This window comes from Furipterus horrens, unplaced genomic scaffold (genome assembly GCF_987537825.1).
Source record: "Furipterus horrens unplaced genomic scaffold, mFurHor1.1.pri manual_scaffold_2, whole genome shotgun sequence".
In the NCBI taxonomy this organism is placed as follows: domain Eukaryota; kingdom Metazoa; phylum Chordata; class Mammalia; order Chiroptera; family Furipteridae; genus Furipterus; species Furipterus horrens.
In genome coordinates, this window is record NW_028327172.1 from 133259870 (window position 1) to 133275207 (window position 15338).

General features: G+C 38.6%; 1 protein-coding gene across 1 annotated transcript in view; it reads left to right on the forward strand.

Annotated features, from left to right (window-relative positions):
• Nucleotides 1-13731, forward strand: part of RBM17 (RNA binding motif protein 17) — a 31297-nt gene extending 17566 nt beyond the window's left edge. The window contains exons 6-12 of the mRNA XM_090266472.1: nucleotides 2263-2319; nucleotides 3789-3930; nucleotides 9378-9529; nucleotides 10251-10324; nucleotides 10781-10879; nucleotides 11941-12013; nucleotides 12137-13731. Of these exons, the coding sequence (XP_090122598.1) occupies nucleotides 2263-2319; nucleotides 3789-3930; nucleotides 9378-9529; nucleotides 10251-10324; nucleotides 10781-10879; nucleotides 11941-12013; nucleotides 12137-12240 (701 nt within the window). The 3' untranslated portion in view covers nucleotides 12241-13731. The remainder of the gene's footprint in view (nucleotides 1-2262; nucleotides 2320-3788; nucleotides 3931-9377; nucleotides 9530-10250; nucleotides 10325-10780; nucleotides 10880-11940; nucleotides 12014-12136) is intronic.
• The last annotated feature ends 1607 nt before the right edge of the window (nucleotides 13732-15338 follow it).

Here is a 15338-nt window from a genome sequence, read left to right on the forward strand (position 1 = left end):
TATTCTGTCTCTGCCCACTAACTCTGCTCTAAAAAGTGGACAGAGAAATACCTACTTCAAAAATTTATTAAGTCTAAATGAGATAATGTTATGAAAGAACCTGATGGTTGACACAGGAGACTTTGGTCAAGATGGAGGCCTAGATTGACACGCTCTGTCTCCCTCCACAACTAAGAAGGAATACAACTACCGCAAAACCAGAGATAAGCAGAAGTTTCAGAAAATAAATGGAAGTCCAATGTATGAAGTTATAAAGAAGTGGTGCTTGTCCAGACAGGTAGGAGGGGCAAAGCTGGGACAGAGAGGTCCAGCTGTGCTGGCGGCGGTGGTGGGACGGCGGTAAGCACAGACACCTGTACTTAAGGGGAGGCGAGAAGTGCCTGAGGAGCAGAGCAGACCCATCAGCTTGTGGTTCCAACACCAGGGAAGGCAGACCCTCATTGCTTTAGACTGTGAGGCCCGGAGCGGGTGGGGACGGAGAAGGAGGCTCCCAGTCTCTCAGCAGAGAGTGAACTGCAGGAATCCATCTTGGACCCCCATCCCCGCAGAAAACACCACAGCGTGGTGAGACGGGTTGCCCGGTTGTGACAAGTGCACGGGACTCTGCCCCCTACAGAGTAGGAGGTGTGACAGCCCCGCCCAGGAAGGCACACTGTCAGGATGGCACAGGTCACAATAGAGATCCCGGAGATGCAGCTAACCAGCCAGCAAATATCTAATCTAACAAAGCAGCAGATAGGAAATCTTTCTGAGGCACAGTTCTGAGCTTTGGTTATAAAAATGCTTACAGACCTAACAGCAGGTCTTTAAAAAGACGGGGAAGGAATGAAGGCTAGTCCTGCTGAAATGAACAAAAACACATACGAAACTAGTGGTGGGGGAAAGAAAACCAGGGATCAAATCAACAAATCGGAACACAGGGAAGGAAAAAACAGTCAACCACTGCGGAAAGAGGAAATGAAAAGTGAGGAAAATGAGGAAAGGATCAGAAACCTATGGGACAGCTATAAGCAGGCCAACATCTGAATCATAGGATTGCCAGAAGGTGAAGAAGAACTAGAAATTGAAAAATTATGTGAAAAAATAATAAAGCAGAACTTCCCTAACTTGGGGAAGGAAATAGACTTACAGGTCCAGGAAGCACAGAGAGTCCCAAAAAAACTGGACCCAGGGCCACCACACCAAGACACATTATAATCAAAATGTCAAAAATTAAGGATCAAGAGAGAATCTTAAAAGCAGTAAGAGAGAAGAGAATTACATACAAAGGGGTCCCAATAAGACTGTCAGCTGATTTCTCAAAAGAAATTCTGCAGGCAAGAAGGGACTGGCAAGAAATATTCAAAGTAATGAAAGCAAAAACCTACAACCACAATTGCTCTATCCAGCGAAGCTATCATTCAGAATAGAAGGGCAGAGAAAGTGCTTCCAGGACAAAGTAAAACTGAAGGAGTTCATCAGATCCAAACCGCTGTTATATGAAATGTTAAAGGGACTTGCTTAGGAGAAAGAGGATCCAAACTATGAACACTAAAATGAAAACTGTATGTCAACAACCAACAACAGAAGCTAGGGAACCGAAACAAAGGCAAACTAAGTGGGCAACGAGAGTGGGAAAAGAATTACAGGTATGGGGAACATATTGGGGGGAGGTCAGCAAGGAGAGGGAAGGGGGGAAAGGGAGGGAGATGGTACAGGAATTACGAATCATAGTAGGAGGGAGTGGAGTAGACAGGAAGATATTGAGAAGAACTATATGCACAACCAATGGACATCGACTAAGGGGTGGGGACAGCTGGAGGGAGAGTGGTCCCTGTGTGAAGGGGAACAAAGGGAAAAGAAATTGGGACAACTGTAACAGCATAATCAATAATGCATATTTAAAACAAAAACTTGTTAACATGCTTTCAGTAAATAAATTATGTTACTATTTTTTAACTGCTAATTCTCTGGGCCATGTTCTTTCGTCTTAAAATTCATTTATTAACTACATTCTGGGGCTCTTGAATGCCTGCTATGAAAAACATAATTTGGTTTGTCTGGCTTTTCCCAGTTTTCTACATTTTTAATCCTAAATTCAGATATTTAATTCTTTAGATGTTAGCTGGAGGGATGAAGTAGCAGGATTTTTTGTTTTTTGTTTTCTTTTTTCTTTCTTCCTTCCTTCCTTTCAGCGGGAGGCGGGTTGTGATACACAAGTGGCATATGTTACAGTCCTTGAGATACGATGTTCCTTTAAACAGTGGAATTCATGTTTTGCAGGTATGGGAGGAGCTGCCATTGCACCACCCACTTCTCTTGTAGAGAAAGACAAAGAGTGTATGTATCTGTTACTTCCCCTCTTTTATTTTTATAAAAATCTTTAACCCAGCCATTGACAGTCTTGGCTTATATTTATATTGGCCGAGTTACCTGCATGGCCAAAAGCTGGTCCTCTGGCCCTAACCCTGAGGCCCAGTGTGGGTTCTTGAGGCTGCTGCTCCCTTCCACCTCTTATACTTTACAAGTTTTAATGCCAGGCTCTCAGACTTGAATTTTTATACAGAGAGGTTCCTTTTTTAAATTATTTAATTTATTTTCTCTTCTCCAGCATTTCATATTTGGAGTTAGGTTAAAATAAATAAGTGTCTCAATTTTCAGTGTGTGTACTCTGTAGTAGAGGCTGTTAAATTGATGACCTTCCACAAGGTGGCAGTGCTTTCCTGTTTAGATTTTTCTGCCATTGGTTTTGATTTCAGTGCACAGGTTGTGTGCCTTCTTACCTTGCCAGAACACGCCCACCCACTGTTTCTCCTCCCAGTGATCTATTCTGTAATCTGGGGGTTGGAACTGAACTTTGATATTCATTCTAGGTCATTTTCCTATCCTCTGGGTTGGACCGTACCCAAACTATTGCAAGAAAATATAATCATCCCTAGTGCTTTTTAATATCTGTTGCACTATTTATTTTATCTTTTTAAAGAAAATAATTCAAAAAGTATTGTTAAATGTTTTGTGTGAAAACACTTGGCAAAACATAAGCCCAATTGAAACCAGTCTCTGGGAGTGGGACCTAGGCATCTGGGTTTTTTAAGTTAATTTATTTTTAATTGTCTTTTTTTTTTTTTTTTTAAGAACAAAACATCAATTTTTTTTTTTTTTTGTTATTGTTGTTCCACTTAGTTATGCATTCATTGGTTGATTCTTGTATGTACCCTGACTGGAGATTAAACCAGCAACCTTGGCATATAAGTACAACGCTCTAACCGAGTTACCTGGCTAAGGCATCTGCATATATATATTTTTTTAAGCTTCCTTGTTGATTCTACTGTGTATCTAGGCCTGAAAATCACTGCTCTGGTACATGGTCACTAACCTCTAAGACCTTTATTCTGTGCTAGGCTAATGAAGTAGTAAGATTAAGAGTCCTAAGACAGGTATACAAGATGCTATGGGCATCAAAAGAGAGTTCAATTGGATCTCTCTGTAATATACAAAAATCTTAAGGATTCAGACAAAAATTGTCATTAAGAGTACTTTTCAAGGATAGCATTTCAGTAACATGTAAAAAAGGACATTTTAGGGGGTAATAAACAGCTGTAATAAAGCTAGAGTTTAAAAAGTAGTGTTGTACCTCTATAATTTAATAAAGTCATGTAGAGGCTGTAAAATGGATTTTGTTTTTCTCTAACCTCAAATAGTAAAGTGAAAATATCGTTTAAATTAGTTTAAGAGAACTAATTTATGCAAGTGCAGTTTGGAATTTTTTTGTAGTATTTTGGTAAACCTATTGTATTTTTAACCAACAGTACCCCGCGAATTTCCTTATGAAGAGGATTCAAGACCTCGCTCACAGTCTTCCAAAGCTGCCATACCTCCCCCCATGTACGAGGAACAGGACAGACCCAGATCTCCAACAGGCCCTGGCAACTCCTTCCTCGCCAACATGGGGTAAAGGTTCCAAGTACTGTTGTCTCTGCAGGTGTTAGAAGGATGAGGCTCAGTGTGAAGTGTTGCAGCCCTTTTCAGTAGATGCAGCTTGTTTGAAAGGGAGGGTATTCTCTGGGTTATAGGGAGATGCTTGGTGCTTTCAGTCACATATCATTCTTGAGAATTAGTGTTTGAGCTACATGGAGGATATTGCAACATAATGCTATTTTGTATTAAACAATGCCTTCTAATGTAAGTTTTAGATGATGATTTCATTGTTGAACATTCTATTATCTAGGTAGAAACCGTTTCTGATAATTATTTACATTTATTTTCATAACATTTGCAAATAAAATAGCTCATAGGAATTATAGCTGACTTATACTATGTCCAAAGGGTAAATGACTTCTATATTTCATTTTTTTAAAGTATATTTTATTGATTATGTTGGTATAGTAGTTCCAATTATTTTTCCCCTTTGCTCCCTCTGCCCAGGATCCCCCTTCCCTCCAGCAATCCCACCCCCCTTAGTTCATGTCCGTGGGTCATGCATATAAGTTCTTTGGCTTCACCCTTTCCTATATTACTATTAACTTCTCCCTGTCTATTTTGCACCATTCAATTATGCTTCTTAATCCCTGCACCATTTCCCCATTTTCCCCGCTTCCCCTTCCCATCTGATAACCCTTCAAATGATCCCCGTACCTATGATTCTGTTCCTATTCTGGTTTGCTTAGTTGGATTTTGTTTTTATTTTTTAGATTCAGTTGTTGATAGTTGTTAGTTTGTTGTCATATTAGTGTTCATAGTATTGATCTTCTTTTTCTTAAATAAGTCCCTTTGTCATTTCATATAATAATGGCTTGGTGATGATGAGCTCCTTTAGCTTTACCTTGTCTGGGAAGCACTTCATCTGCCCTTCCTCTCTAAATGATAGCTTTGCTGGATAGAGTAATCTTGGTTGTAGGTCCTTGCTTTTCATCACATTGAATACTGCTTGCCAGTCCCTTCTTGCCTGCAAAGTATCTTTTGAGAAATCAGCTGATAGTCGTATAGGCATCCCTTTGTAGGCAACTCTCTGCTTCTGTCTTGCTGCTTTTAAGATTCTCTCTTTATCTTTCACCTTTGGCATCTTAATCATGATGTGTCTTGGTGTGGTCCCTCTGGGTCCAACTCGCCCGGGACTCTCCGTGCTTCTTGGACTTGTATGTCTATTTCCTTTGCAAAAATTTGGGAAGTTTTTCTTCCATTATTTTTTCACATAAGCTTTCAATTTCTTGCTCTTCCTCTTCTCCTTCTTGCACCCCCATGATTCGGATGTTGGCACGTTTAAAGTTGTCCCAGAGGTTCCTAAGCCTCCCCTCATTTTTTCAATTCTTGTTTCCTCATTCTGTACTGGTTGACTTTTTTTCTTCCTTATGTTCCAAATCATTGATTTGAACCCCGGTTTCCTTTCCTTCACCATTGGTTTTGTGTGAATTGCCCTTCGTTTTGCTTAGCATAGCCTTCACATCTTCTCTTATGCGTTTGCCGTACTCAGGCATATCTGTCAAGCCTGTGAGCATCTTTATCACCAATGTTTTGAACTCTGCGTCTGTTGGGTTGGCTATCTCCTCATTGCTTAGTTCTCCCACTGGAACCTTGATCTATTCCCTCTTTTGGGCCATACTTCTCTGTCTCCTCATTCTGACAGGCTCCTGTGTTGGTTTGCCTCCGTGTTCCAGGTAGAACTGTTGCTCCTGTCATGTTGTAAGTGGTGGAGCCTTAGGGATTTGTCAGTACAGGGCGACCCGTTTCACTACGTTGTGGTGCTGTATGTGAGGGAGGTGTCTGAGAGGGTACAATGCCGTTTGCCTAGCACTCGACCATTTTCCAGGCACTTCTCCCTCTTCCATATGGTACTGGCGCCCCTCTAGCTGCTGCCCTGGCCGTCGTTTCCAGGGGTGGGGGGTCTGCAGATGCTCCAGGACCGTGGGGGCCATTTAAACAAGCAGACTCTGCTGAGAGACTGGCAGTTTCTGCCTCCGCCCCAATCCCCACTGATTTGCGCAGTCAGAAGCAATGAGGCTTTATTTTCCACAGTGCTGGGACCATGAGTTGCATGGTCTGGTGAGGAGCTGGGAACACTCCCCAGGAGTCCCTTCCAGCTTTTTAAAACGTGTAACTGTGCTTTCTGCTGGCCTGCTACTCCTGCTGCCACCACACCGCGTCCTCTCCATCCCAGCTTTGCCCTCCTACCTGTCTGGATGAGTATTTCTTCTTTATATCTTTGTTGGACTTCCATTCAGCTAAATTTTCTGGAACTTCTGGTTGTTTCTAGTTTTGAGGTAGTTATATTCCTTCTTAGTAGTGTAGGGAGACCCAGCATGTCTGTCTACGCCTCCATCTTGACTCTATTTCCAACTTCTTTATTTCTTGATAAAAATGAGCCATTTGCTTTAAGGTCATGGTTCTAAAGCACTCAGTCATTTAAACTACAATCAGAGCATTTATTTACCTACGTGTAAAAATCAAATTTAAGGTTGACTCAGGTAGTGCTGGTGGAATTTCTTCTTGATCCCCATTGGATTTGCCTTCCATTTTGGTTAAAAGAATGTTTTATGTTATTTCTATGTTTCTTTCATGCAACGAGGGTCCATCAAATAAAGGATGACACTGAGCCCTTTGTTCTGTGTCCTTTAAAAGGACACTGCCTTGATAGAGATGCTGTGTCCATAGTTATCACACCAATCTGCCCTCGCCTTTATTCATATGCTTTGATTCTTAGAGCCCTTAAGAGGTGCTCATCAGGAGTTGGAGTGGGTGGCTGGGGTTCCTGGACTATGAGAGAATTTTGAATTTTTGACCTTGGTATCTATCTCCTCAATGTGTATTGTTCTCTATGGTAGCTACTAGCCATTGGTGGCAATTAATTTAAAATGAATACAATTTAAAATGTAGTTCCTCAGTTATACTAGTCTCATCTCAAGTGTTCGATAACCACACAAAGCTAACAGCTACGGTATTGGGCAGTACGGAAGAGAGCTTCCCCATCATCACAGGAAGGTTTATTGGACCACCATAGAACGTATGCTGGAGGGTGAATAGACATGAAACTTTCTTTTTTAAAGATTTTATATATTTATTTTTAGAGAGAGGGGGAGGGAGAAAGAAAGGGAGAGAAACATTGATGTGTGAGAGAAACATCAATCACTCCCTCTTGCATGCCCCCAACCGAAGAACCTAGGCTGCTACCGAGGCATGTGACCTGACTGGGAATCAAACCAGCAACCTTTTGATTCGCAGGCCGGCACTCAATCCACACCAGACAGGTCATGTTTTGTTTTTTTTTTTCCTGCTTATGATAAAAATTGACTTTTTTGCTTAATCCCCTTTTGAACAGGAATTCAGTTTTTAACTTATGCTTACGGAAGATGTTGTGTGATGCATTTCAGCAGTTTTCAGTCTTAGCCCTAGGACAGCTTCAAATGAAAATATTAAGGAAATCGCATAAACGTAAAGTAAAGTGGGTACAGTTCTAGTTGAAGCAAGGTTTTGTGGGTCAAGACTTAGGTAGCAGTGGTTGCTGGGGGGCACCCTTGAGACCTGTGAGCTACCTCTAAGCCCTGGCTGGGTAGCTCAGTTGGTTGGAGCATTGTCCCTATGAGTCAAGGTTATAGGTTCAATTCCTGGTCAGGGCACACACAAGAAGTAACCAATGAATGCATAAATAAGTGGAACAACAAATTGATGTTTCTTTCTCTCTCTCAAAATCAGTTAAAAAAAATTTTTTAGGAAGAAAGTTACCGTGGTATTAGAGAAGAAACCGTGGATTAAGAATTAAGAGTTGTGGGTTCCAGTTTCAACTCTGCCATTAACACCTATAGAAATAATTTCTAAATGTTCTGTCTTGTTTTTCTAATTAGCTTTTAGCTAGTCAGCTAATCTGGGCCTCCGTTTCTTGATTTTCCCATCAGTTAAATGATGATCTCTAGGAACTCCTGATTTATAAAGACTGTCATTGAAAACTACTGTACTAACTTAGACAAATGTATTCTTTATTAAACTTTTATTTTTCTATTACAGTTGACATACAATATTATATTAGTTTCAGGTGTACAACCAAGTGATTAGACATTATATAACTTACTAAGTGATCACCCTGATAAATCTAATGCCCTTCTGGCACCATACATAGTTATTACAATATGATTGACTCTATTCCCTGTGCAGTGTTTTACATCCCCATGACTATTCTGTAACTACCAATTTATATTTCTTAATCCTTTCATCTTTTTCACCCATCTCCCCAATCCCCCTTCCTTCTGGCAGCCATCAAAATGTTCTCTATATCTATGAGTCTGTTTCTGTTCTGCTTGTTTATTTTGTTTGTTTGGGGTTTTTTTTTGTTGGTTTTTTTTTTTTTTTTTTTTAATTCCACAACTAATTGAAATCATAGGTCATTTGTCTTCCTCTCTGTGACTTACTTCACTCAGCACAATGCCTATAGGTCCATCTGTGTTGTTGCAGATGGCAAAATTTTATCATTTAAAGTAATTGTTGATAGATATGTATTTATTGCCATTTTATTATTCGTATTTTTTATTTTTCTTCTTCTTAAAGAAGACCCTTTAACATTTCTTGTAATACTGATTTGATGATGATGAACTCCTTTAGCTTTTTCTTGTCTGGGAAACCCTTTATTTGTCCTTTGATTCTAAATGATAGCTTTGCTGGGTAATCTTGGTTGTGGGTCCTTGTTTTTCATCACTTTGAATACTTCTCGTCAGTCCCTTCTGGCCTGCAAAGTTTCTGTTGAGAAATCAGCTGACAGTCTTATGGAAGCTCCTTTGTAGGTAACTAACTGCTTTTCTCTTGCTACTTTTAAGATCCTTTGTCTTTAACATTTGGCATTTTAATGATGAAAAAGATAAAGGGACTGAGAAATATGGATCAGTAGTTACGAAACAGTCACGGGGATGTAAAGTATAGCACAGGACAGATTGTCAATAACATTGTAATAACCATGTATGGTGTCAGGTGGGTACTGGAAATTCCTAGGAGAACACTTAATAAAGTACATGGTTGTCTAACCACTGCTGTATACCTGAAACTAATACAAAATAGTATTAAAATAAACTGTAATAGAGAAAACGATAATATAGCAATTCAGATACCAGAACACACAAAAACTACTGTTTTCTAACAGTACTAGAAAAATTTTGTTAGGGAAACTAGTATTTTCCTTACCTTAAAGATAATCTAGGGATGTCCAGGGTTTGAGCATTAGTTTTTTATATTTCCTTCATCCTGAACATCCCCACAACTTCCATCTAATGGCTTGTTGTTAATTACATGTGACCTTATTGAAGTCCTTGTAGAATTTCCATTCACCTTTTCAGTAGGAGAATGATGTGATATAAAATTCAATTTGTGCTATAGCTAATGATTTCAGGTATAAAGGATCTTTCTCTTTTTCTTCCTGCCAGCGGTACAGTAGCACATAAAATCATGCAGAAGTATGGCTTCCGGGAAGGCCAGGGTCTTGGGAAGCATGAGCAAGGGCTGAGTACAGCGTTGTCGGTGGAGAAGACGAGCAAACGAGGAGGCAAGATCATTGTGGGCGAAGCCACAGAGAAAGGTGGGTCTTCCCCAGAAGCAGGGGAAATGCAGTCCAGAGGAAGAGAAATGTCCCTCTCTTGAATAGAGTAAGAGAATTCCTGATTGTGATACATTTCAGTTCTGTGTTGTGCTCATCTTTATTCAGAACGGTTGTAGAAATAGGAAGGCCCGTAGCAGAAAAAGACAATGACTTCCCCCAGAAAATAAAAAGTACTCAGGAAAGTAAGTTCATGCCTAATTCTACTAGGCAAAGAATCTTACGTTTTTATAACATGAAAGACAGAACCATATTATACAGTATGTCAGTGATTATATCTGCTATATTCCCATCCTATTAGGTTTCTGACTGGTAGATGATGCCTAGTTGGTGTTTTATTTTTGTTCTGTCAATACACAGCTTTAGGAAGCAGCCAGTCAGCCTAGAGTCGCGCTGACTTGTGGGACTATCTGCAGTTAGTCAGCCAGTGGCTGGCTAATGGGATTGATGTGCTCTGTCAACCTTTAGGAAGTGAACTAAGCAACTGTTTTAGGTAACCGGGGAAGCTTAGAAATTATGGTAAAAACCCATACCAAAGCAAAGTGAATGCTTTTATTAGAGATAAGGCTACATTTTTGTTCAGCTATAGATGCTTATAGATAACTCTAGGACATAAGCAGGTTGCTACTGAAATTAAACTATTCATTGTAACTTGGACTCAGTGCTCTAACGTATCTAAATCTGATGGTTTGTTTGCTGACAGATGCAGCCAAGAAGTCAGATTCAAATCCGTTAACTGAAATACTTAAGTGTCCTACTAAAGTGGTCCTACTAAGGGTAAGAAGCAGAAGGAAGAAATCTGTTTGCCTACCCTGATTTATGTGTCACTCCATCCTAACCTATCCCTGCATGTTTTTAGCACCACTGAGACCATAGTGGGTAAAGAAAACTGAAAATAATACTTTTGTAAATGATACTTTGGGATAGACTCCATATAAGACTGATATTTTTACTAATATTTATTTAAGGCCACAGAAATTACTTAAAAATATTTGAAATTGTTAGAGGTTTAGCTTAGTATATGCATGTTGATGCTTGCATAATTGCTCTTGTAACTATGAAGCTTAGTGTATATTTTTATTTATTTTTTAAAGAAATAGCAATTTGGGGGACTGTAAGGATAAACATTATTGTGTTATTTGGGATGGAGAACATTTGCTGTCATAAAGTCATTTATACATCTTATTTATGTATTTATAAATGATACTTGAATTTATTTATTTTTGTTTATAGAACATGGTTGGTGCAGGAGAGGTAGATGAAGACTTGGAAGTTGAAACCAAGGAAGAATGTGAAAAATATGGCAAAGTTGGAAAATGTGTGATATTTGAAGTAAGGGGATTTTCTTTTGATATTTATAACTTGTTATGATTGACAGCTTATAAAACATTTTCTACAAATAGAGATAGATACACTGCTGAAATAACATTGTCTTACTGCAGAAAGTGACAGGTGTTAGATATACTTATCTTACTTGGTTATAACAATTTTAAACATAAAGATAAGGGCTTCAAATTTTATTTGAAGAAGAAAAAAATTTTATTTTATGGTTAAGGTTTAGTTTGGTGATTGAAGACTTTGATAATAATGTGCTCAATTGTTTAGTTACTTGGACATGCCTTTGGTTTCATTCATTTGGCAAGTATGTATTTAGTCCCTTCCACGTATCTAATACTGTAGTGAGAGCATTTGAGATGTTCTCTGTACTCAGTGATATGTTCACTTGAAAAAAACAAATACATGTCCAAATATATAGACTTATTTCGTTGCTGGACTAAATAGTATTGACTAATAAGTACTGCAGTTAAGAAAAGGATTATATCAACAAAAGAGAAGGCTTTGTGACTATCAGAGGGGAGCTGAGCTTTGAAATGAATGGATAGCATTTGGATAGGAGGAAAAAATACTCAGTTTAGGGTCACAGCTTCTGGAAGATTGACGAAGGCTACGAAATGGAATGGTTGGACATGTTGGGAATTAACAGGAGACATGCTTACATAGATGGAATGGGGCCATATTATTGAGGGTGTAGAAAGCACAAGAAAGGAATTTAACGTATTACTAGAGACAGAAAGAATACAACTCTTTATCTTAAATTTCAGCTCTCATTTGTGCTTCTCTTCTGTATCATGTTGTTTATGTGTCTGCTGGCATAGGACCTCCACAAGGTCAGACTGCTCTGCTTAGCTATGCATTCCCAGCACCTAACACTGTGCGTGCCTTTTGTAAACAGATGTTTAACAAATTTTTTTATGACAAATTACACTTATTTCCTTGGTATCTGACTACTACTTATTTGTATATGATGATAATTGGAATATGTACTCTTACAGAAATCACTTAACGTGACATCTCAAATGATAACTTTACCTATTATACTTTTATTTTTCCAGATTCCTGGTGCCCCTGATGATGAAGCAGTACGAATATTTTTGGAATTTGAGAGAGTTGAATCAGCAATTAAAGGTAAGTTGTACAACTAAATATGAAGAATTAAAAAGTTGAATTTGTTATCTTGTTATAATTAAAACATTCTTGTAATGTTTTATAGGAACCTGTATTAACTGAATGTCTTTTTTTGCCTTTTAGCTGTCGTTGATCTGAATGGGAGGTATTTTGGTGGACGGGTGGTAAAAGCTTGTTTCTACAATTTGGATAAATTCAGGGTCTTGGATTTGGCGGAACAAGTTTGATTTTAAGAGCGAGAGCAAAATCTACAAGCTGAGCAGAGAAGAAAAACGTGACAGCCAGCTTGCGTGGCTGTTGGCTAAAGAGACTCTTGGAAGGACTGCTAAGATATATGTTGATTAATCCCTTTTTTATTTCGTGGTTTTTTCATATAGTATAAAAATCCTTTAAAAAAAAATCTGTGTGCCTCTGGTTGTTTCTCTTTTTATTACCACTTCTGAAGTAATTATCTTGTTTTTGCTAGGATTTCAATGATAATTCTCAAGTCTTCAGTGATACAGCATTTCTTGCACTAAAAAAAAATTTAGAAAGTTTTGGGATTTGGAGTTGTATTAAATTGTCTTTTGCTTTTCTTTTTTTTGTGTTTTTTTTAAAAATCATTTTAATAGAACCTACGAGTTACTGTAGCTTCATTAGTTCTATAATAAAGTATCATCTTGGCAGTCTGCCAAAGGTGAAAATGTCTGCTTTCTCTAACAGAGAAATTCTTATTGACTTTAGTCATAGAAAAAAATCTTTACAACCTGAACAGAGGTTGAAGAGTTGTGAACTTCCTATGACCTGTTTGGATGAATCATTTCAATTAAGCCAAGTCAGACTATTGGGTTTGTGATGGATTTAGGGTATAGGAATCATGAATTTAGCATTTGTTTTTAGATATTCAAGCATAGTCTGTAGCATAGGTCAGAAATGACAAGTTAATTCAAAAACCTCACAGGTACATTGTAAATGTTTTTGGAAATGGTTGTTCCTTGGGGTCACATTTCTACTGGCAAAATTTGCAGGAGTGTTAGTACTTTTTAAGAAAAACAAAAATTTTTTAAAAATTTAATTTATTTTTTAGAGAGGGGAAGGAAGGGAGAAAGAAAGGAAGAGAAACACTGATGTGTGAGAGAAACATCTATTGGTTGCCTCTTACATGGCCCCAGTTGGGGCCCTGGCCTGCAACTCAGTCATGTGCCCTGACTGGGAATTGAACCTACGACCTTTCAGTTCTCAGGCTGACGCTCAATACACTGATCCATAGCAGCCAGGGCAAGATTGTTATAAAATTCAGCTGCATCAGCTACTTAAACTGTACTTCCAATTAATAGAACTCTAGAATTACAAAAAACTGTACCGTTGAAGTGCAGTGGTATGTGTGACTTAAAAATAAATTTAGCATGGCCACAGAAAAGAAAACATAAAAATATTCTGTATTGGGGTTCATTGCCAGAGCAGGAAGTATATCCATAACATACTTGTGCCTGTGTTGTTCCCCGTTTGCAGTAATATTGCATGTGATTTTCCTGAGGCGACAACTGAGAGATATGCACCTATGTTGTCTCTAAGTTATTATGACATGAAAGTGTATTGTGACCCTTGGGGAAAAGAAAGGACTCAACATTTCTTTGCATCCATGGACTTGGTTTGGGGGCCTAAGGAATATTCAGACCCTTTTTAAAAAAGGATTTTCTCATGTTTTTATTTAACATAAATAAAAGAATAACATTTTCTCTTTTGTGGTATTACTTTACTGAGTAAAATTTAACTGAGGCTTGGTTTTTGTGATTAAAGTGCACATATTTTGTAAAATAAGTTTGGGTTAAAGATTATAACGTAAAAGAATTACGTAATTGAACATTTTGTAGGACTTCAGTAAGCATCAACAGCAGCCCTGAAACTTGCATAGATTTACCTATGGACTTAGCTACTGAATAACGATGCCATGTTTGGCGTACAAGTACCTAAATGTGCTTATGCTGAGTATTATGATGGCTTGGTTTAATTTGTATTATGACCTCTAATATTCTTAAAGTATAAATTCCAAACTGCCTGTGATGTCCGCAGTATTATTTTGCTGTCTATTTGCATTTAGGTGGCTTTTCCCATCATCCTCACGATCAAGAACCAGAGAAATGCAAGTTACTTACACTAATTTTCAGTAGCGTGGACACAACTTGATGACTAGCTTTCTCCCCAATATTTGGTTATTTTTAATTTATCCATGACTTCATTAATCATTTAGTGCATTATTTGCAATGAATTTCTGATACTGGAATAATTTCTGAATCTCCTGCAAGGTAGTGCTTGAGAAATTTTAAATTAATTTTCAATATTAACTAAAATTCAAATTTAACTTCAGTGTAAAAATTCCAAATAAATTAAAAATTAAAGGTTCATTTTAATAGACATTTGTCCTTCTTGGCCTACCTGTGATCTTCTGAAAGCCCTTCCTATGTTTGGGGAGTTTCCTGAATTCACTCCCCTCCCTAAATTAGAGACTAGAAACTGTTTCCCAGCCTGTTCTGCAGCTAAGGTGGGCACCGCACCCTGGGCTCTTCGCATCAGCTGTGCCATCCCAAGGCGTCAGCTTGGAGCAGAGCTTATACAGGAACCGTCCTCTTACTGGCCGGGGCAAGCACAGTGTTGTCTAGCCTTTGGGCAGTGGTAGCAGAGACTTCACCATTCCATAGTATTGTGGTGGGGCCACTTGTGTGGCATGGCAGGGCAGTCTTCAGAGCAGTTTCTAGATGTGATTTGAATTTCTTGCTTTATATAAAACCTCCAAATATGACTGCGGCCTGTCTGGAGATTCTGTTAGCTAATTTGTTTGTTTTGGGGGTGGGAGGGAGGTTAAATTCCTTTTTAGTTTAAACAAGCCAGAGTGAACTCTCGTTTGCATCTAAAAACTGACTAATAAACAAGTTGCTATTGGAATTGCAAATGACAAATCCTAGAAGGTGGAGAGGTAAAACAGAAGAACATGCTATCCTAGGTTAGTTGGTGCAACTAGTTAATTGTTAGCAAAACATTTTGCAAAATTGTTACTGGACTTCAGCGTAGAGACTAGACTGGTGTTAAGGGAAGTGATGGGGGAACTGCATGGTGTTGGTATGCGTTTGGTCACTTTTTAGACATCTCTGTTGGTGCCAGACTGCATGGGTTCAAACCCTGCTTCTGCTTACGTGTGGTGTGGCCAGGTGCCTCCACTGAAAATAGAAATGCTAATCATACCTACTTCTTAGGATTATTAGGAGGATTAAACAACTCATACATGGAAAGTCGTATCATAGAAGTGTTGAATAAATGAAAACTGTAAAGTCCTGTGAAAGAGCAAAGA